Here is a 20,643-nt window from a genome sequence, read left to right on the forward strand (position 1 = left end):
AAGTGCAATTTGTACATGCGTAGCACTTATTCACAATTTTAACAGCATACTATTTATAACATGCACTTATGTTACAGCTTTGCACTTGTACTATGTGAAAAATGCACTTGTTTTCAGCCTATCAGAAGTGTCTAATTTTTTTGTGTTTATTATCATGCATTTAATTGAACTTTATTTGACCACTCAGAATGAAGTCTTTAAGAGTGGAAAGACTTATAAACAAAGGGGATACTTACTTGATAGTCTCAATGAAATTGTTTTCTTTACAGTCTTCCAACACAATAAGAGCCATCCTCATGGAGGCACATAACTGTGAAGCTGATGCAATGCTTGATTCCTAATGTTAACAGTAAATCCTAATGGTCTCCAGCTTCTTAATGATGATTGTTGTTGAATCTGAACTTTTTGCTGAGGACACATACAGGCATGCTCCCTTTCCACTTTCCTTTTCCTGTAATTAAAGTTGGCCATATTAATGCAACACTTTTCAAATCAAATTCTCCAAACCTGATTGCGTATTAAATAGTCAGTTACAAGGAAACGCTCCTTACTCACAATCACTTTTCGTTTTTTTCACGATGGCCACATTGAACTAACAGCTAACAAGCAAATGGTGTATTTCTTACGAGTTTGTCCCCGACGATAATCAACCTCTCGAGGAAGGCATGGTTTGTTTACCCACGAAGAGCAACATCTACCAAAAACCCACAGCAAAACACATGCCCTGTTTAGCACGAGCAAGATTTTTAAAGTAAGACTACTGAAACTTTTAAAGGATCGTATCGCGCGATGAAATGATAACACATACAGAGTCACCTCAGCTCTCTTTGCAGTTGTAACAGAATCCTCACTTTTACTTTCGACCATTGTTTAATTGAAGCGGCAGATTGTGATATGATGTTGGACTTCATCCTCTGAAGGCACTGAAGTTCACAACCCTTTTTGGCTTTTTGCTTTGCACTAAAATACAGTCTGTTGAAAAACTCTCGCTCTTCTTGCCAGCGCTCGCGCTCGCGACAATCATCCACGTGTTCTTTCTTGCATGACCTAATATATATTTCATCCAGTTCTCACCTAATCGTACCATTTTGGCACGCAGTCGAGCCAATACACCCCTGGCGATAACAAACGAGCCTGATTTGCTGCCGAAGCGTACCAGGAAGGTACGTCTAGTTATTCACTCTTTCTAAATTCAGTAAAATCTCAAGTGATGTTATTTTGAAGTTACGGCGATTAAATATGTCAGGCATCTATGGAGTGGCCGTGAGAAGAATAGTACGAGTCAACAAACGGCGCGAAAAGATGACGAGAGTTACAATACACAACAAACAAAGGGATAAATTATGGTTGAAAAACAAGACTATCACCTTTTATGCCGATAAGAACTGTTTTACAAACCTCATCACGTGGAAGCGAACACAAAGAAAGTTAAAAAATGCTAATCACTTTGAGATTTCAAATCAGTTCGTCTCATTAGTTTTAAAAATTTTCAGTTTCAGGAATCAGAGTTGAAGAAAAATACTAGCAGCACTGGAACTCAAGGAATTCTGCGGACTGCGATCTGGTCTTGTTTAACACTTCGGAGTAATTTCCAAATTTTTTTTATTCCCAGCAAACTCGCCCCGTTGATTGTTGTTCAGTGTAGATGGTTCAAATTCTTCTCTCCACGCTGCGCGTGTTTCTCAGTGAAAATGCTTCAGAATCTGACAGTCAACAACATCGCTCTTTTAAGTCAATTATTTGCCACGTAAGTGGTGCAAATTGTGTTGACGTGCTTATATTAATACTATTTTTGTCTTCAACACTTTTTCGAGTTCCTCATTGAATTTTTTTTAACTCCCTTCTGGGAGGTTTTTAGCTCAAAATACAACGCAAATTTAAGAACTCCGACTCCACTGATTCTATGTCAGCTAATGTCAATGTTTCAGCACTCTTCGACAAACAAACAATTTAATAGCGAGTAGGAGTGCTCTCAAGTCTAGTTATGGCGGCAAAATTTATCAATACATATATTTTTTTTCCAACCTGTAAACACCAGCTAAACTCAAATAATGAAGTTTTGTACCAAGTCTCGCAGTCATAAAACCTACATTTACAGTGTGGTAACTCGCCTAGCCGTGTTCGAAAAATAAAACACGTTTACATGCAATCTTACAACCCCGGGGTGCTGAGGTGAGGTTTCTTGAGGTTGTTGTTGCGCTTGCATTTAGGGAGTTTGAGCACAAGCCTCTCAAGCTCACATCTCGAGAAAGACGAAAGATTAATTCTCAGACATGTATGTATTTATTCATGAAAGCGTCACGCGTTGTGTTACGCGGTTTTAGATTACGCGAGGAGTCGTAGACTTATACGTTATAAGGAATAGTTTGGGAAACGAAATATGGTCGATTTACAACGCCTAATATTCCGATATGTGAACATTTTACACTCTCGTGTGTCCGTTACGGTTTCTGGTGATTTCTGCCTTGAGACGTCTAGGAAATGCTCAAAGTTTTAAAACACGTGTTTAGCTTTTGAGGTTTTTGCCATGAATGCGACCCCGGCTAGGCGGGTTAGCCTACCTTAAGACGTTTACATGGCAAATTGTCACCCCGGCTGACAGGGTTACCCTACCTGGCAGAAACGGGAAACCCGCCTTGGCGAGTTACCCTACCTATCATGTAAACGTGATCAAGATAAAATGAGAGATTATATGGAAAGGCGGGTTACCCCACCTAGGCGGGTTACCTCACCTACCTGGGGTCCCCCACCTCCATGTAAACAGGCCCTAAGTGGCGAGGTGTTGTTCACCATTCTCAATTTTCTTGTTAGTAATATAAAAACCAACGGTGTTTATGTAACGAAAAGAAGTCATACATGACTACTTGGAGATATGGAATTTCCCTTAACGTCTTCAACTTGTTATCTCACGAGTGAGCGCAGCGAACGAGAAATTTGAAGAGAGATTCCATAACTACGCACACCCATGTGTTATTTTCTATTTAATTTGAAAGTGGCCATGATATCGTGGCCATGAGATTATAAAACAATTTAATATCTCTTAGTCGTGGCATATCAGGACAGTGACGAAATATCGTAGGATTGGAGGGATGTTAGATTGCGTTTCTGATTGTTTACTTGCAAATATGGGTTTGGTAATCTGCGACATATCAGGTCAAACGTTTCCTTATACCCTCTCACACATGTAAAGACACTGACGGATGAACAGAGCTGAAACAGACTATTTTATCCATTACTAATGACATTTCTAGCTCTATGCAGTCTGCCAAAATACTCCGTCCTGATTACAACTTTTTTCTGGGTTTGGGGTGGGCTATCAGAGCAAATGAGAAAATTTGGGATAATTATGGCATTTTATTGAGATGCGGCAAGTTTTAATCAACAAAAATTTAGCTATGACTTCTACACTGATAGATATACAACCTAACAACAGTAGGCGTATTCTCCATGTTGTTTTCTGTACATGTTTATAAGATGCTGATGGGGAAAATTTGTTAAACAATTGAGAACTTCTTAAGCTGGTGATCATTTCCTTTATTCTCATGACCTTACTGTTTGACTGAGGGGAGGAATTAGATGCTAATCGTTCTTAGGGGTCAATGGTTAATGGATAGTCATCTAAAATAAACCACAATTTTTTATGATTTTTATTTACTTAGGCAGACGAGCTTGACAACATACAGCATTCTACACTTCCATTTGTATCCGTTAACAGCATCTTCATTCGTTAGCTCAAAATGAACCAAAAGAGATTGACTGATACATATGACTTATTTGATGTTCGTCCTCCTGTCTTCCTGTATTACGTAAGTAATACCTTTTTCCTTTTGATTAGGGCAAGCTTCTGCAAAATTTGCTTATGAGTCAAGATAACAATAAATCCAAATGAATAAATAAATGAGTCAGATACACGTGCATCATCTGACCTGAGCACTTAGTATATGCGTGCAGTTGGGTAAATAAGATTTATGGCTTGGCATTGTTGAGTAACGCAGCCATCTACTAATTACGTAGGATGGTACATTTTTTTTCTTTTGGGTAAATAAGATTTATGGCTTAGCATTGTTAAGTAACGCAGCCATCTACTAATTACGTAGGATGGTACTTTTTTTTTCTTTTGGGTAAATGAGATTTATGGCTTAGCATTGTTAAGTAACGCAGCCATCTACTAATTACATAGGATGTTATTTTTTTTTCTTTTGAGCAAATCATGAGTAAGATATCAATAGTAATTTCAGATTGAATACATATGATTCATGGCTTAGCATTGTAATACAACACAACCATCTACGAAATATATAAGAAGTTACCTTGTAATGAAACAATTATGAGTAAGCTGTTAATAGTAACTTGAAATTAATGGTTACTTCAGATTGAGTAAATATGATTCATGGCTTAACATTGCTATTCAATACAGCCTGCTACTGAGTACTCAACTTCAAATCGAATAAATGCGAATTATGGCTTAGCATTGCTATACAACAGCCATCTACGGAACTTATGTCATATTTTATGTGTTGTCAAGATTGAATTAAACAAATCTTAGCTAATAATATTATGGTAAATTCAAATTGAAAATTTGAATAAATATGATTCATGGCTTAGCATTGTAATATAACGCAGCCATCTACTGAAAATCTCAGATGTTTAAGTTGAATTAAACAAATCATAAGTAAGGTATTGATAACAGCGTTAGATTAAATAGGATATATGGCTTAGTAACGTGATACAAGACAGCCATCTACCTGGCGAATATATAAGATGTTTAGGTTACGTTGAACATTAAGCTTAAGCGAGAAATCGATTGTAACTTTAAGTTTAGTAATTACTCAAATTTTAATTAATAAAAAGGGCTCTCCGATCTTTGATTCGGGTATCCACCAATAAAGCAAGCACTGTTTGTCAATTTTAAAGTTCACTCTCGTTAATGAAGTGTTATCTGAAGTAATATTACTGCAAAGGACAGAGATGGGCCTCTAAAATAATTTAAGTTATACCAATTCAAAGCTTACCTACTGCTGAAGGGACTTAACATACTTTTGATCTCTAATGGTACATGTACAAAGTGTTATATATACAGTCGAAAACCTAGCTAAACAACACATTGACACGTTTTTTTTTTATTACGTTTAGCCTATTGAATCATAATCCATATGTATCTGGTATAACACGACACGAGCATTTTCACATAAACCAACAGGCTCGTGTTTTGACACTATGTACGAAAACTACTGTTTGTTGAAGTATTTCAAAGTCATTACAGGGGCCAAACACCTACCTACGCAATCGATTTTAAAGTTCATTTGTTAAACAAGAAAAAATGCAACACTTAAGGTACATGTACTTCTCTTACATAACGAATGCACTCATCTGATAATACAGTGTTGTTGTTTACACACTCGTTTCTTTTATACCATCGAGCGCTGGGTAAAAAATATCAAGGTCGGAGTCATCATCAAACGTGGCCAGCGGTGCTCTTGGAGACTCTCGCCCAGAGGCTGTTGGGAGATTATCATCTGCTTGGTGTTTATCTGTTGCATAATCACATGACACAAGGAAAAAAAGAAGACACTCAGTCACGTACCTTCTGTTAAATACTTAAGTTCTGCTTAGATTAATTCATAGCGAGATTGTTATAAATTGGGGCACCGTAGTACAACGTAAGCCTCGCAAAAGCGCTTCCTGTCACTGCTGAAGGAAAAACCGCTCCAAGATTTTCCAATGAGGAAAAGTTCCTTCACTATTCGAATAAACCGCTGAACGTAGTTAAGCAGGGCAAGGGAGGTAACGAAATTGTAGAAACTAACAATTTGTTTAAGGTATAAAATGAAGAGAGATCGTTCACCAATAGTCCTCCAAATTGATGAAAATAATCTCAATATATCAAAGTTCTTTTTTTAAAAGAAGCAGAGGGTTGATAAACATACCCTTATTCACAATTAACTCGTCGCCTTCCCCAGCCTCATCTTCCATGTTATCTTCCTCTTGCTCTTCGCATTCTGTGAATTCCTTTTCTAGTTGTTCTTTTTGTTTGTCAGGTCCATGTTCCATGTTATCTTCCGCTTCCTCTTCGCATTCTTTGAACTCGTTTTCTGATTCTTCTTCTTGTTTGTTAGGTTCGTCTTTCAGCTCTGATGGGTCTTCGTGGTCTTCCTCGGGTTTTTCTTCTTGTTCAGTCACAGCTCTCTCCTCGGGCTCTTCATGCTCGGCCTGCTCAGCGTTTTGCTCATACTCGCTTTGATCTCTCGATTCGTCGTCACTGTCATCGCTGTCATCGCTGTCATCACTCTCTGCGTCTTGTTGGATTTGAACTGTAAAGAAAAAAGTTTTAAAAAATAGAAAGTGGATTGTACCACGGGTGCTACTTCCTTTATTACCATTCTCAGTATATCATTTAAAATCAAAGAGTATATCATAACATTTTATTGATCTTGTGCACTGTTGTTTGACATAAACTTTAACGAAAGGGCAACAGTCTCTATTGGAACAAAAACTTGGGTAGCAGCTCTTTCAAGAAAAATAAATAAGTTAACAACGGTTGTTACGCATTTTTCTTCATTAAACATCCGCGGAATTTATTTTAAATTTAACCAGGTAACCCCGGCGTTTATACGAGTCGAGACGGCTACTGACGGGATTTAGTTTCCTGTCATTTTACGCCGATTTTTCTTCGCTCATCCTCCGACTTCAAGGAGTAGTCGGTCAATACGGCACGAATTGTCGCTCGTCACTTTGTCGCTCGTTATTCTACAGGGATTTTTCCTTTGAACATTTTCTTGTATAAATTTGACAACAGTGCTCTTTAATTAAGTGTAGTTACTTGAAAGTGAGACATAAACTAAAGGGCGGAACCTCGATTTAAACCTCAATTATACGCTTACGGCGTTCAGATCTAAATAAGCAGTTTCGCGTAGACGTTTTAATCAAGAAAATACGTAAAACTGTTTTCATATTTTCAGCTTTGCCCATCCATTCTTCATAGCATTCTGTCTCTCTTCGTTTCAAATTTACCCGAGCGATTTAGGAAATCGAGCGACTTTCACCAATGTTTACTTGAGCCGAGTAAATATTTCATACCTTCTTCGATGACTTGCATTTCAACGCCCTGATCTTGGCCTTTGGAAAACAGCAATGACATTAGTCAAACATACTCGGATGGTATTTAACTTCATCATTGTAAATATCAGGGATTTGTGGATGGGTGAATCATGTATGAAGAAATAATCCACATCACCAAAGATAGTAATTTTTTTCCTTCCTTTTTTTTCTTTAAAAGATAATCATGCAGAAGTGCAACAGAAGCCAGTAGGTAATCACGTGACAATAAAACTTAATCAGACAGGTGCTTAATCCTTAATCCTTGATCCCTATTTCCGGAGGATGATTTTCGATAAATTTACCTTCATTGTTTTGATTTCGTCCACACTTTTCCACCAAATAGCTCCAGAACTGTTGGAATTTAGCCTTCAGAACACGTCGTACCTAAATGCAAGTCATCAAGAACAAAGAGCAAAACAAAACAAATTGAAATACTATGTGTACTGATTGGTCAAACACCTATGGTTCTTTGAACCGATCAATCTTGATCTAATTTTTAAAAGTAGTAGGGTATTAACTCTCTGGTTTTGGCTCTTTTTTTTCCGTGCGATCTTTTCACTTCACCGGAAGTATTATAACTTGAAAACAAACAATTTTATTTTTCGTTACTTACGCAGTTTAAGGCACGTACAGAAAAATTTAAACACTGCTAGTACCTTAGTTTATGGTGCTAAGTTGCATAACAAGGCTGGTATACCTAATGCCGAGCAACGCGAAAATGTTGTCGTTCTAGATGACCGGACAAGAATTATATAATTTTTATTTTTTAACTGATTAGTTAGTAACAGCACCCTCTGTATATCAGCAACATTTCCCTGATCTCTACAACTTCTACAACTCAAAAGGATGACAAGTAAAAAAACGAAAAAAATTTTTATTTTAAAAAATTACTTAAACGACGTGTTGAAGTAAACGTAATAAGTTTACGCGGCGTTTTTTTTGCGAGACTTTTTTTAAGGGAAATGGTTTCTTTTGGCAGATTAAGGACAGTCGGCAAAATATTCAAATATCAAAACCCGCTAAATTTTCTTGCTAATCGGAATGTATTTTCTTTTAACTAGTTCTTTTGATATTCTTCACGAGATAGAACAAAATGTTTATGAAAGTATCCTTTAAACTTCAGCTGATCAAGCTGCAGCAAGACGTTTAAGCAAAGATATGAAGGTTGCAAGTTACTACCTGTACTGTTGATAAAGTGTAGAGAATGGGATTGATGGCAGAGTTAACCGGCAGAACAAAGACTGCGATCCAAACTGCGAGGTCACCAGGTGTACGGAAGGATTTTTCCACGAGAGACCTCATTCCAATCACCACAATAGGCATCCAGCAGACACAGTCGGTAAGAACAATGAAGAACACTCTTTTGGCGAGCGAGGCCTCCCTCCTCAGATCGGCTGCCCTTGCCTTGGCTTTCATTCTCCTCTCTCTTTCAGTCCCTTGCTGAGCCATGCGCCTGTTTGATGCGCAGGACTTATAGATTATCATCGCATATGCCACAACGACAAAGAGCACAAGGGTAAAGTTTAAACCCACAAACATGGCAACAGAGTACTCCCAGCCCGACGGCTTATCAGTGGAAAGCTGCAATGGCAGACATACAACTGATCTGCCATAAAAGTGATGACCTTTCTGGCGACTACCGAAGTAGTCGAAGCCCACTGTGGGAATAAATGCAATTATGACACCAACAATCCAGATAAGGAAGCACAAAAGGTGCGTAACCTTAAGAGTAAGGGACTTTCCACGATAGGGGAATAGAATATTCTTCATCCGGTCGGCGGAGAGCAAACAAATCGTCATAACAGACACCTCACTTGACAACACGGCAATGGCACCTGTTATCTGACATGTCAAACTTGAACGCCAGTAATAGTCATGCAAATAATACTCCCCTGCCCAAATGGCATCCACCACACCTATAGTTATGAGGTAGACACCCATAAGTCCATCAGCTCCAGCCAAATGTATCAACATGATGGACTGTATCTTGTTTTTCTTCTTCTTCTCCTTAAACACCAACCGCCACACAATGACAAACACAGCACCAACCAACGACATAATTCCAACCACCCAAAGGCACTCCCTAGGAGCTCGATTTCTGAACAAAGTTTCACAACTGGCGAAGCTGTCGACATAAGCAAAGTCGCAATCTGCATCCTGCTTCGTCAAATGGCAACACATCAGGTTGGTGTCTACAGTCCTACGGTTCATAAAAAGAGGTTAAATGAACAACAAAAGGGGAAAAAAGACAAATTTGATGCGTCAAAGGATCTAAATTTGCAAGAAAATGAAAGTGTAATAGTAATACAGTAAGCGCAGTATAACTAGGCACTGGCAAATGAAATATTTTCAGTTTTAAACTCCTCGCGTGGAGAATATTCCACTTGACTTACGCAGTTATTAGATACTTCATGTTTGAAAAGAAACCCTCCGGTAGTTCTCGCATTTCGTTGTAATGGAAGTACCTGCAAATTTAAGGAAAGTAATTCAGGCAAACTTTGCTCGTTAATTCTTGATAACATCGACATCTTTAGCCTATTAATTACAAACATTACAAATTCCTCGAATATTATTGGAGCATTCGCGGCTTCATTTTTCACTAATCATCCCATGCAGTTGTAATAAGACAGTGTAATCGGACAGTTGGCTGTAATCGGACACCGGTAATCGGACAGTTGAAGCAGTTAATCGTACTAAGTCTACTCAGCTAATCCACCAATCACAGAAATGATTGAAATAATCACAGCAACAATCACTTATTCAAAGAAAAACTGGGGAGTTTTCAAAATGGAGGAATTTTTAACTTAAGACATTGTCTCCACTGGAGATATTTGTTTTAGGTGCATTTGTTTTTTCGGAAATTCAAATGGCTATGATTACTTGGTAATAGGACTTCTTGTTATCTAATTCTGTGTGTAATCGTAGTCGTGATTAACAAATCGGACTCCCACCTCGCCGTCGTCTGATTTTGTTGATCACTCGTATGATTACAGACCGAATTGGACTCCACTCAGTCCTATTACCGTTATGTATTAATCAGTTTTTCGGCTCTCTCTTGTTCCTTTTCCTACCCAATTCTCAACAACTATTTGAAAGATAACTAACACCGAAGAGGGATAACTCGTCATCGAGTATGTAAAACATACTTACAAAGGCTATGCCGAAGTGTCTTTATTTGTTATATTCATATGCTGTTAATCCTCCAATAAGCACCTGGTGCACTCATTTCAAATTTAGGTTGAAAAGATGGGTCGCCCACTACAGAGAGGGTACTTTATGGGGAGGGGCCCTCCCTTAAGTTTTTCCCAAACTTTTTCTTGTGACCAGATATGATCGCCCCAAGAAGTATAACATGTGGGCGAAAATAAAAGAATAAACTGTGCATGAATGTACAAAGCCGATCGATAATAGCGGCACAGTTGGTACTCTTAGTATATCAGTGGTGGTATGTATGTGAAAATCGTTTACTCCATTTTCCCTTCTTAAACAATTCGGCCAGTGGTATGATCACTTGTACATTCATTAAAATGGGGGAGGGGTGCTTATCCGTGAGTTTACAGCACGTGAAGGTCGCACCAACAATATCTGTCTCCTTTGAACTCAAAGTAATTTGAACACAACTGGAATATTATCAGTTTACTCATACTCACAGGAATCGAATACTTGGGGCGACATCTTTGAATTGTTCGTTGGTAACGGTGCGGATATTGTTGAAATAAAAGCTCCTACAGAACGATGAAACAGTGAAAAGTGTAGAGCGTCATCTGACAAGCATTAAAGCGTAAATTAAAACAACACTGGACAGAAAATTAGTCAAGGATGGAAGGCAATATCTTCCATTTGTTCAAAATGTTCTGCAACGAGAAAAGAACCTCACCGTACAGTAGGCAGTGCGCCATACAATAATGTCACATAAGTATTTTTACGAATTTTCATTTGACTGAGAAGTTCTTCAAAGTGACAGTTAAGTTATCAAGAATGAACAAAACATTCTCTATTTAAGTCGCAATTGATTGTACGGTTCTAGAGCTATTTCTATCCGCGTGGCCGATACCGATTTAAGTAACCCCATGAGTATTGTCATGCTTACCCTCGAGAGGTTTTCACGCTAGAAGTCTTTGTAAACTCAGTGTTTGAATCTGGAAGGGGATACCTTAGCAGGATCTTGTTTTTGGTGGTTAAAGAGACCTGGTGTCTCTCAAAGTTTTGTCTGATTTGCCTTTTGGTGGTTCACTCTTCTTCTAGTTAATATGATCTCTTAGTCAGCCTGTTTTCACTTTCACAATCGTAATATTTCGTCGTCCATCACCGTAATATTTCCATCGTCCATGGTTTTGATCATAAGGTATGATCTGTCCTCGGGGGTAGAAGATTGTCCGTGTTTTTGGTTTGGAACTTAGTAGGCCTTTTGATTTACCTGAGCCGAACTCGTCGCAGATAATGGCTATACATTGCTATAATTGCATCTTCACGAGACCCTTACTAATTTTACAGTACCTCGTTACCGTTAATCAGAGGATAGTTTAGAAACAGTTACTTACATAGTCATTATGTTTTTCATGCCTTTAAAAACTTCACGTGGGAGGTAGTTAATGTTGTTTTCGTAAACAACCCTAGAACAACATAGAGGGCACATCATTATTATCAGAAATATAGAAAAATTTAGTGGTAAGCACGTATTTACATAAACTTTCTTCCTATCTTCATTGATTCTTAAATGCCCTCTCCCTACGACATCTTCAAGAGCTATCCGATATTGAAAACATAGTAATAAGGTCAAAAACAAAAAAACAACACTAAACCTCACAGCCGGAAAGTTAGACTGATATGCAGTTTGCGGTTACCTTGCTGAAAATGTCAAAACTTAGTGCATGCTAGTATTTGGACTTCTATAAAAGCATTGTTTCACTGATCTGTTGATTTTTTCAGGGGTGAGGGAGAGAATTGCTACATCTCTAGTTCTCTTCTTTTTCTGTCTTTTTCTGGAGAAATCCGAGGTGGCAGTTGCTGTCTTGGATGGATGACAAAGCATCTTTTTCAGAATTCTGTTAAGGTTCCTGAGGTTTATCCAATCAAAGTACACTAGCTTAAAAATTTAGCGAACTTTGGGCAAAAGTGGTGGGAGGAGGAAAGAAAGGTCTATTCGCCCTACTGAGTTGGTTAAGTGTGTGCAGTCAGGTATGATTTCTATCGAATGCTTACTTACGGTTCTTCCAGTTTGGACAGGCCTTGGAACTGATCAGGTGATAGGTGTACGAGGCTGTTGTTATACATGTATCTACACAATAAAATGCAACAGGCGCTCGGTATAATTACAGAGTCTTTGATGGGGGGAGGTATTTATTGACCTTAATGATATTTGGCAGCACAGAGCTGACTGCGAAACTTATTGATTCTTAAGTAACCTTGACTCAGCATAATCTTTTGAGGACCTCGAGACTAGTTTAGTCCCAAACCCTGTCTTATATTATAGAAACTGTTTCATCTTTAATTAAAGTCAGTCGAATTAACCATGCTTATTATGGAAACCTCCTTCGAAAGCGTATTAGCGCCTTGGTATTCGGCAAACTGTTCTACTGCTTATCAGTGTGCTCCAACACTTCCTGAAAAAACATCTCATAAATGTATTTGGACCAAGACGTTGCCACGTGCATTGTGAAAAGAACAATTAAGTTCCATCGTGTTACGCCTTCACCAAAAGGACTATGCTGGCCACCAGGTAAACAATGGTTAAACCTTGGTAACGCTGTTGTAAAAATTAAATGAATGATCGGACGTGCGCCCTTTTACTTTTGCAATCGAGTTAAAGCTCGTATTTCTAATCGCATCACCCGGAATTCTATACTTTTAGCTTGAACAACCCTTTTCTGGAACATCTGCTAGAAAAAAGTTAGGTAAAAACTGAAATTTATAGATCCTGTGTTTTCATTAAAAACCCAAATAAACTCAATATTGACGACAACGTTTTGATAACGGCTAAAAAAATTTCATACATTTTTTACGAAAAATAAAAATTGATCATTGAAGTTTGATTTGGGTTAATCATCAATCATCATCGATCTTTTCTACCGTATGGTCCTTGTAAAGCCCGAAGGGAGGGTGCTATTAAAGTAATGTACGAGATGTGTTGTATTGTATTTTGTTTTATCATCTTAAATATTTGACCCTTGAGTAGTTCTTAGTTGATGGTATCTCTTTCCAAAGTGAATGTATAATTTAACTTTTTACGCAATCATTTAACATCCTTAAACAAACTTTTAAGTCATAAGAAGATGCCAGAGAAATAGTCCGTATCCAAGCTGATCCTTTGGTTTTGGCCAACGCTACCTTTAAGTTAATGCTCATTATACAAGACACGTACTGAGCCAGTTATATCACAAACGTGAATCACTTACAATATTTTCAACTCGGAGAGGTTTTTGAACCTTGGCAAGCGCTGAAGTTTGTTACTGGAGAGTAAGCTGTGAGTGATATATAAAATGAAAAAAAAGTCAGTTGAAATAGAATTTGAGATTCTTGGAAAGGTTCTTTTTCTCTCCGACTAGGCATGAAATAAAACCCAATTGTTTCTTCATGGGAAAGCTATTTTGCTGAGTACATAAACTGATTACTCTTGATCCTGAGAATTTAGGCAAAAGATATCATTTGCGCGTTCATTGTTAAAATGGGCGTTTTCATAGCATGACATCACTTTTCAGTACTGATGCACCAAACTATAATAAGTCACTTACATCTCAAATGAATCTTAACAGAGTTCCCTGTTTACTTGGCGAAAAAATTATAGTCACAAGTCACGTGAAGCAAAAGGCCGTGTGAGACAATTGAATTTAATATTGACCTCTTTTTTCTCAATTGTTCTCGATGACCAACTCCACCAAAGTTAACATTATATAAAGGCAGTACGCATCTTGAAATAATAAAAAAATCTAAATCCGCAAAACTCTATTTTTAGAATGGTCATAATGCATTTGTTTACTTCAAGCGCTATGAAAAACTATACATCATAATTCCCTTTGCTATGGAGTTTGTACTGAATGCCACTTACAGCTTTTTCATCTGAGTTAGGTTGCCAAAAACATCCACGGGCAGACGCTGAATTTCGTTGTTTGATAAATCCCTTAGAGTATTTATTGAGATAACAATAAGCTAAATAACAGTTCAAGAACTTAAATCCTATTTTAATAATTGGCTGATAGCCCGCTACTAAAGTCTTCTGGTATGAGCTAAACAAGAGCCAAACGAGCCAGCCAGTTTTGTACCGCAACGTGTTTTTAAATATAAATTTTGCGAATGGAGACATTTTGAATACCCCATAAATAATGGCCAGGAATCACCAAAATGTATGCAGCAGATTCACTCAGTGAAAAATAGCTACATGCAGTAAACTGAGAGATCTTTCTTTTGAGACAATAATTAATAGTAGGCCCGCCCCACCGAACGCATTCTGAGTTCTAACCCTAAATAAAACCCACTTAGTGAATCAATTCATCCGCCGATAACGGATCACGTCGAAGCAGAAATAAGCAAACTCTTCAAGTAGTTAAAGACCACCATCATTAATTATCTATATTGGACCTGTAACTTTGCTTTCTTTTTTTTTTTACAATCAGTTTTACTTACAGTTCTGTCAGCTTGATATTATTGTTAAGTATCCCTCGGGGCAAAAACTGCAACTGATTGTAGGACAAGTCCCTAGCAATGAAATAATCGGGGAGCGAAGTGAATAGAACTTGTCAAAAGTGAAGTTAACAAACACTTTTAAATAATGGGACAAATGTCTTTAACTAAATAAGTTTTCTAGTGCCATAAATAGATGGTATGCCCACTATTATGGGCATCGACTTTATTTGATCCGTATAAGGAAAATGATTTTGATACGTGTCGACTTTGACCTTTCCTTCGAAGATTACTGTATTTCTTATCCAACAAAATTTATTCAACAACACCTAACTAAAAATTTTCAATCATTATACCAAAAACAGTTGTATGCAGGCTAGTTTATCGACAAACTTAGATGTGAATGCAAGCTGTTTGATTCACCATGTGACAAGGCACCCATATTCGATGAATCAATTTAAAAATTGGTTAGGAGCAAGTTTTTGTGGTTCTAACAACCTTGAGCAATTCGTGCCTTTTCTGAGCAATTTTTCTGAACAAGGTAGGTTTAGAGCACATATAAAGCACGAAAAAGCCAACGATTTCATTGAAAACTTTAAGAGTTTTATGGTTTAGACTCTGAGAATGCAATCAGTAGAGCTAGTTTCATTCAATCTCCTTCATATCGTTCGGCAAAGCGTCTAATGAACCATGTGTTTCGTTCCTTTAAACTCAAGAGTAGAGATAAATTTGGCCCATATTTGCAAGCAACTCTTTAAAGCTAAGTTTCAAGCTATTTTTCTTGACCTATGTTAGCATTTACTGAGAGGAATCAAAAATAAAGCTTTTGATTTATATTTATAGAAAAGTATCAAGAAATTAAGGTGGCAACTTTCAAAATTCAGGTGGCAACCTTTTTGGACTTTTAGCCATTTTTTCAGAATTTTTCCAGCGGTTCGGTGAGAACCTTTCCAACATAATACGGGCACAATCGGGACAGGTCCACTCCCTGATAATTGACAGAATCAACTTTAATCGCTGAAAACTGACCAATCATTATCATTAGATGTTCAGTGATATTAATCTTTTACTTCAAATTTGCGAAGATTAATAGATTTATTCTTAATAATTCAGTGCTGTGTTTTAATAAACAAGTTGATAACAGTGGATCTCATACAAACGCAATGTACAGAATAGTGATATCTCTAAAACTTTTGGAAAAAATTGTTACTTACAATTCTTCCAAGTCAGACAAATCAAGAAATATTTCACGTGATAGCTCTTTCAACTGATTGCCGCCCAACCGCCTGCATTTGGAGAACAACAATATAGTTTTAAATTGAGCAAAATTTAAACGGTTTGCATGGGTAATCACATGATTTAGCATTGAAGCTTGTTTAAACAAGCGTTTAAAAAGGCACGAACACATTTTTCAGACGAGCAAAAGCCTCTTGGATTAATGCAATTTTTAGTCTGAAAAATTAACAAGTAAGATAATATAAAAGAAAAAAGGAAGAAAGAAGATCAAAATAAGGGAAATTTTGACGCCGCACGCTGCTATTTTATTTGAGATGCATCCAAATGATTGGCCGAAACAGATTACAGCGTTTGTTAAATTCAAACTTTATCAAGACTTTCATTCAAAAGTTATTCAGCTGTAAGCCTGGAAACGTGTGCAGATTGATTTTAAACCATTCAAAAACGTTCTGAAGAAAATTCATTATGCAGTGATCAGCAAAAGTGCCCGGCTTGTACGGGTCTATCAGATTCAAACTCGACTATTAAAGCTTAGCATCTGTTAGAACTCGACCGTCGCTTTCAAATCCTAGGTGCGCGCTTTGAGCGGCCAAGCATGAGAGAAACTTGTCAGTTTTTAAGTGTCTTCATTATGGTCTGTTCTTCTTGATACCTCGTAATAGATGTGACCGCATTCGCAGAGACTTCAAACCCGAATGTAAAAGTAGAAATTGGTTTTCCTTCGATGCTGCTCATAATGGGCCGGCTCCTGCACTGTGATTCGTGACCTTTTCCATCCTTTGTTGAAGGCTACTACCCACCCCAGTTGTTTTCATCACGTTGCATCATTGGCTCAACGGTTGGCTTTTAAAGCGGACATAGTCATTCAATTCAGTTCCGTTAGACACTGAGGTAGAAGGTACCCAGCCATTGCATATTTAGAGGTCCTCGCTAGACAAACCGCTTGAAGAGAGCTACCGGAAACCTTTTTCAATCAGGCTGGAAATCTATGTTCTTACTCTAAAGCTCGCCCCGTCTCGTCTTTTTTGGACCTTCTGTAAACGACACGAACTCCACGCCTTCGTCATTTTTTCATAGTTGAATCATCTCACCTCATTCCACGATGCTCTTGACGGCCACGGGAACCAAAAGATAGCATTTAGAGCTACCACATAGAAGAAATAAGATCGTGTGGAATTTTAGAACCAAAAGTTTCTGCTCTCCATAGCACTTCTTCTTCCTCCTCAGTAAAACTTGGCGCTTTATACGAATGTCTGCTTTTGTTATGGACCTCCCATATTCTGACTTGTACATCTAATTACCTGTCGAGTGTAGCTATCATCCCTTTTAGGCTATTTAACTCGTATTTTCAATCATTTTTGGTTTTAGAAACTTTCAAGTGATTTGTTTCATTCGCTGGCTTTTTTTTCCACGATTCCGTTGTCATTACTTTTCGCGGCTTCAAACCACGTTTCCACACATTCAGCTAGGAATAAGCTCTCTTAACCGTGACTAGGTAAATGTAAACCCAAGTCGTTGTGTGCAGACGCATTGGGCGTTATTTTCTCAGATCTTATTTCTGACTTCTGCGAAAGAAACTTTTCTTTTATTTGTTTTTGTTGATTTCTCTTGTTTTTAAGCCAATCAAAGCCCATTTGTAATTTTAACCTTCTGTAAAAAATTTACGGACGTGTTATAGGAGAAATACAACCTTTTGTAGCTGATCAGAACCGTGTAATAATTTAATGTACCCACTATACAATTGTCAGTGTAACAAATAAGAAATTAACTATGAATTGATCACGTCAGAAAATATTTTCAGAAAGTAGAGCCAAAGAAGTAGAATTCTGTGATAAAACAGGACAATGTTGTCTTCATCGAAGGCTTGGCAAGAGGTTCAGTTTGTCACTTACCGAAGTTCATATTTTCTTCATGACTATCCAGTTTAAATGGACAAGGCTATTTTATTTCATTTGACTCTGATCAAAATCGCACTCATCTTGTCTAGAAGTCAGTGTTAACTTATATATCATTTCCACCACCATTTCAGGACTACTTCCATAGGGACGATCTTAGAGTATAACCCACGCTCGGGTTGTTTGGAATTTTAGTAAGGTCAAACGGGGTAAAATAAATTCTTCCTTTTAAGTTATTTTCTTCACCTTTCAGCTGTTCCTGCGATCCAGGACGACTCAAACAAGATAAAGGTCAACAATGACGATTAAGTGATAGATGCATCCTCCTTTGATAGTCTATTCAGTTAGTGATTGACTCCTGATCAGAGACTGCAGTTGACACTGAAGTTCGCTTGTTAAAGGTAAATGTGCCACCACAATATTCGGGTGGTGTAATTAAGTAGACTGACTGAAACGAGCTTTCCATGCTGAAATGTTGGTCATTTCTTTAGTTCAGGTTTTACTCATTTTTCCGCCGATTAGTCAATAAGCAATATAGTGCCACTCACAGATATTTTAGTCTATACTGCCCCACAAACAAGTTTTCAGGTAACTTTTTGATGTTGTTGTTTCCCAGCCACCTGTAAGATGTACAATTCTTTTCTTAGCTTCAATCAGTCAAGCCATGTAATCAGTTCTGTCGCTGAGGGTAAGCCTAAAATTCTACCTGTATATTAATTAATATACGGTAATCATGAGATTGATGATTCCAGCTTTTTGAGATATCTACTCTGTGATTTCGGTGAAATCCCGTCCGATTCTGGTAAATCATGATGGAACAACGAGATGAAACCTGAAGTGATCTTTAAATTTCTTCTGAAAAAAGCTACTTCTTTGAGTGCGATAAGCGTAAACTATTCATCTATCTATGAGGAAGAGTGTTTTCGGGGGGATGCCCCCGTCTTTAATCATTTGTTCTAGAAGATTTGTACTAGCACTTTCAATTTTTCACATTCAGTTTCTTGATTGGAATTCAATTTCATTTTTGAACGAAACGCTAAAAAAATGTTTGCGAAAATTGGAAATCAATCCAACTCAGCGGCCGTCAACTGTCTAAAGCTCCAAGATCAATTACTTACAAATCGTACAACTTGAAACCTTGGAATATATCAGAAGGAAGAGTCTCTAGTTTGTTGAAGTCCAGGGTTCTGTGTAAAAAAGATATTGACATAGGGAGAGCAGCAGATAAGTTAGAATCTTAAGACGACACAACATTTTGGATTTTGAAAGTCTATCCTTAACAATTTGTCCGTCATCTTAAGTTTAATTTTTTTTAAATTTTTGAATCGTTTAACTTTTGCACTTTTTCACCTTTATATTTTGAGATGATTGAACTGAGATGTCAGAAAAAACTGTCGAAACATGTATTTCAGAATCATAGTTGTTGTGTCGTTTCTTAGAAGGCAATGTGCCATCTGACAGCGTGGATGACCTCTAAGACTTTTTGAAGTCAGTTTTGAAGCTACAGAGGACGCGACAACGGGCTTAATTGTGCCAATAACAAAATTCTTGAATATATGCCGTTAACGGCCCTTCTAGGTGGCTTAATTGGCTGTTTCAAGTCCGAACTGCAGAAAGAGAGGAATTTTTTCAGAAGGAGGTAGGTAAATGATCTCCTGTAGCCTGAAATGTAAATAAAAGGATCTACGTGGCATATCTTGACTCAGTTTTTAGTTCTTATGAAGAGACCTCTAAGAGTTTCACGTCCCATATAAATTTGCTTTCATGAGTCAATGTATCAATGTTTCATTGACGTGAAGAAGCGACAAAAAACCTCTGGTGCTCTCTAATAATAGTCGAAATTTGAGCATATAATATTACGGGAACATTTGAAATTTGAATTTTACATCAATTACAATTATATCGACAAGAATCAGATTTCTAAAAAATAGGAACGAACTATATTAACTTGAAATTAGCAGTTTTGGGTGCAATATTGTTGTCCGATGATTTATCCAACATTGGGAGGGAAAACGTGGCTCGAGGAGTAGACACACCTAAAAAAATTTCAAAATGATTCTACTCGATTTATCAGGGAAATGTTGGCAAGGAATTATTTCTTTTCTTAGAATCAGGTCGCAATTTTCATTCTTTTTTGAAAAAAATATTAATTTGCACATGCTTGACCTTGAACATGCCTCGCCAAATAACAAATTCTAATATTATAACGGACGGGTCTTACAGCACTAGTGAAAATTTATCTACAGTTTAATACTAAGTGGTATAAATTTTCAGCCCCCGTGTTGGAAATGGTTGTGTTGCCAAATGCAGTAAGGACCTTCAGCGGTTGCATTGTCACTCAACTAAAGTAAAATGAAAATCCAACAGTACTTAACTTACAAGTTTTCAAAGTTTGGCCAAACCAACCGTTGAGGTAGCTGATCAGAGGACAAATTCTTTAAGTTGTTGTTGTTCAGGAATCTGTATCGTCAACAAGGAAACAATAGAAATAAAAAGTTAATGGGTTGATTGGATTTCCTCTGGTGCTGTTGATATAGACTTAAAACACAGACTGAAACAAATGCAGACCCCGTTGATTGTGGAATAAAACATGAATAATTGAACCATTATGACGAGAGATTTTCGGTATCTACGTGTAACTGAGTCGAGCACAGACTGGTTGGCTTCTTGCATTCTCCTGGCGGATGGAGTTTATACGAAATATATTAAAATCAAAAGAGGAAATGAAAGAGAAAACGAAATTCTGGAGAGAAAAACTACACGTCTTTTAGCGCTCTCTTTTTTTTCAAGAGATTAA

At 37.5% G+C, this 20,643-nt stretch overlaps 1 protein-coding gene, 1 long non-coding RNA gene and 1 pseudogene across 12 annotated transcripts in view; 1 reads left to right on the forward strand and 2 right to left on the reverse strand.

Moving 5' to 3' along the window:
- The window catches only part of LOC149050654 (uncharacterized), a 15,100-nt gene extending 13,844 nt beyond the window's left edge, over positions 1 to 1,256 (reverse strand). For 7 of the 10 annotated variants that reach the window (XR_016184339.1, XR_016184341.1, XR_016184334.1 and 4 more), the window contains exons 1-2: positions 817 to 1,256; positions 237 to 451 (exon numbers count right to left, since the gene is read on the reverse strand). This is a non-coding gene — a long non-coding RNA (uncharacterized LOC149050654). The remainder of the gene's footprint in view (positions 1 to 236; positions 452 to 816) is intronic. The other 3 variants (XR_016184343.1, XR_016184340.1, XR_016184338.1) reach the window with 2 other exon arrangements.
- The window catches only part of LOC149050645 (uncharacterized), a 404,897-nt pseudogene that overhangs the window by 143,265 nt on the left and 240,989 nt on the right, over positions 1 to 20,643 (forward strand). The gene's annotated exons all lie outside the window — the stretch shown is intronic.
- LOC149050658 (uncharacterized) lies at positions 5,239 to 17,089 on the reverse strand. Its single transcript, XM_089197753.1, has 14 exons — positions 17,043 to 17,089; positions 15,930 to 16,001; positions 14,719 to 14,790; positions 14,144 to 14,215; positions 13,494 to 13,559; positions 12,305 to 12,376; positions 11,640 to 11,711; positions 10,749 to 10,823; positions 9,492 to 9,563; positions 8,278 to 9,298; positions 7,401 to 7,482; positions 7,078 to 7,116; positions 5,928 to 6,311; positions 5,239 to 5,531 (listed from the first exon to the last, which is right to left on the reverse strand). Exons 1-14 carry the CDS (start codon positions 17,087 to 17,089, stop codon positions 5,392 to 5,394), a joined length of 2,286 nt encoding a protein of 761 aa, XP_089053879.1. The 3' UTR covers positions 5,239 to 5,391.

The sequence above is a fragment of the Pocillopora damicornis genome, chromosome 2, assembly GCF_964200805.1.
Source record: "Pocillopora damicornis chromosome 2, jaPocDami1.2, whole genome shotgun sequence".
NCBI classification, from domain to species: domain Eukaryota; kingdom Metazoa; phylum Cnidaria; class Anthozoa; order Scleractinia; family Pocilloporidae; genus Pocillopora; species Pocillopora damicornis.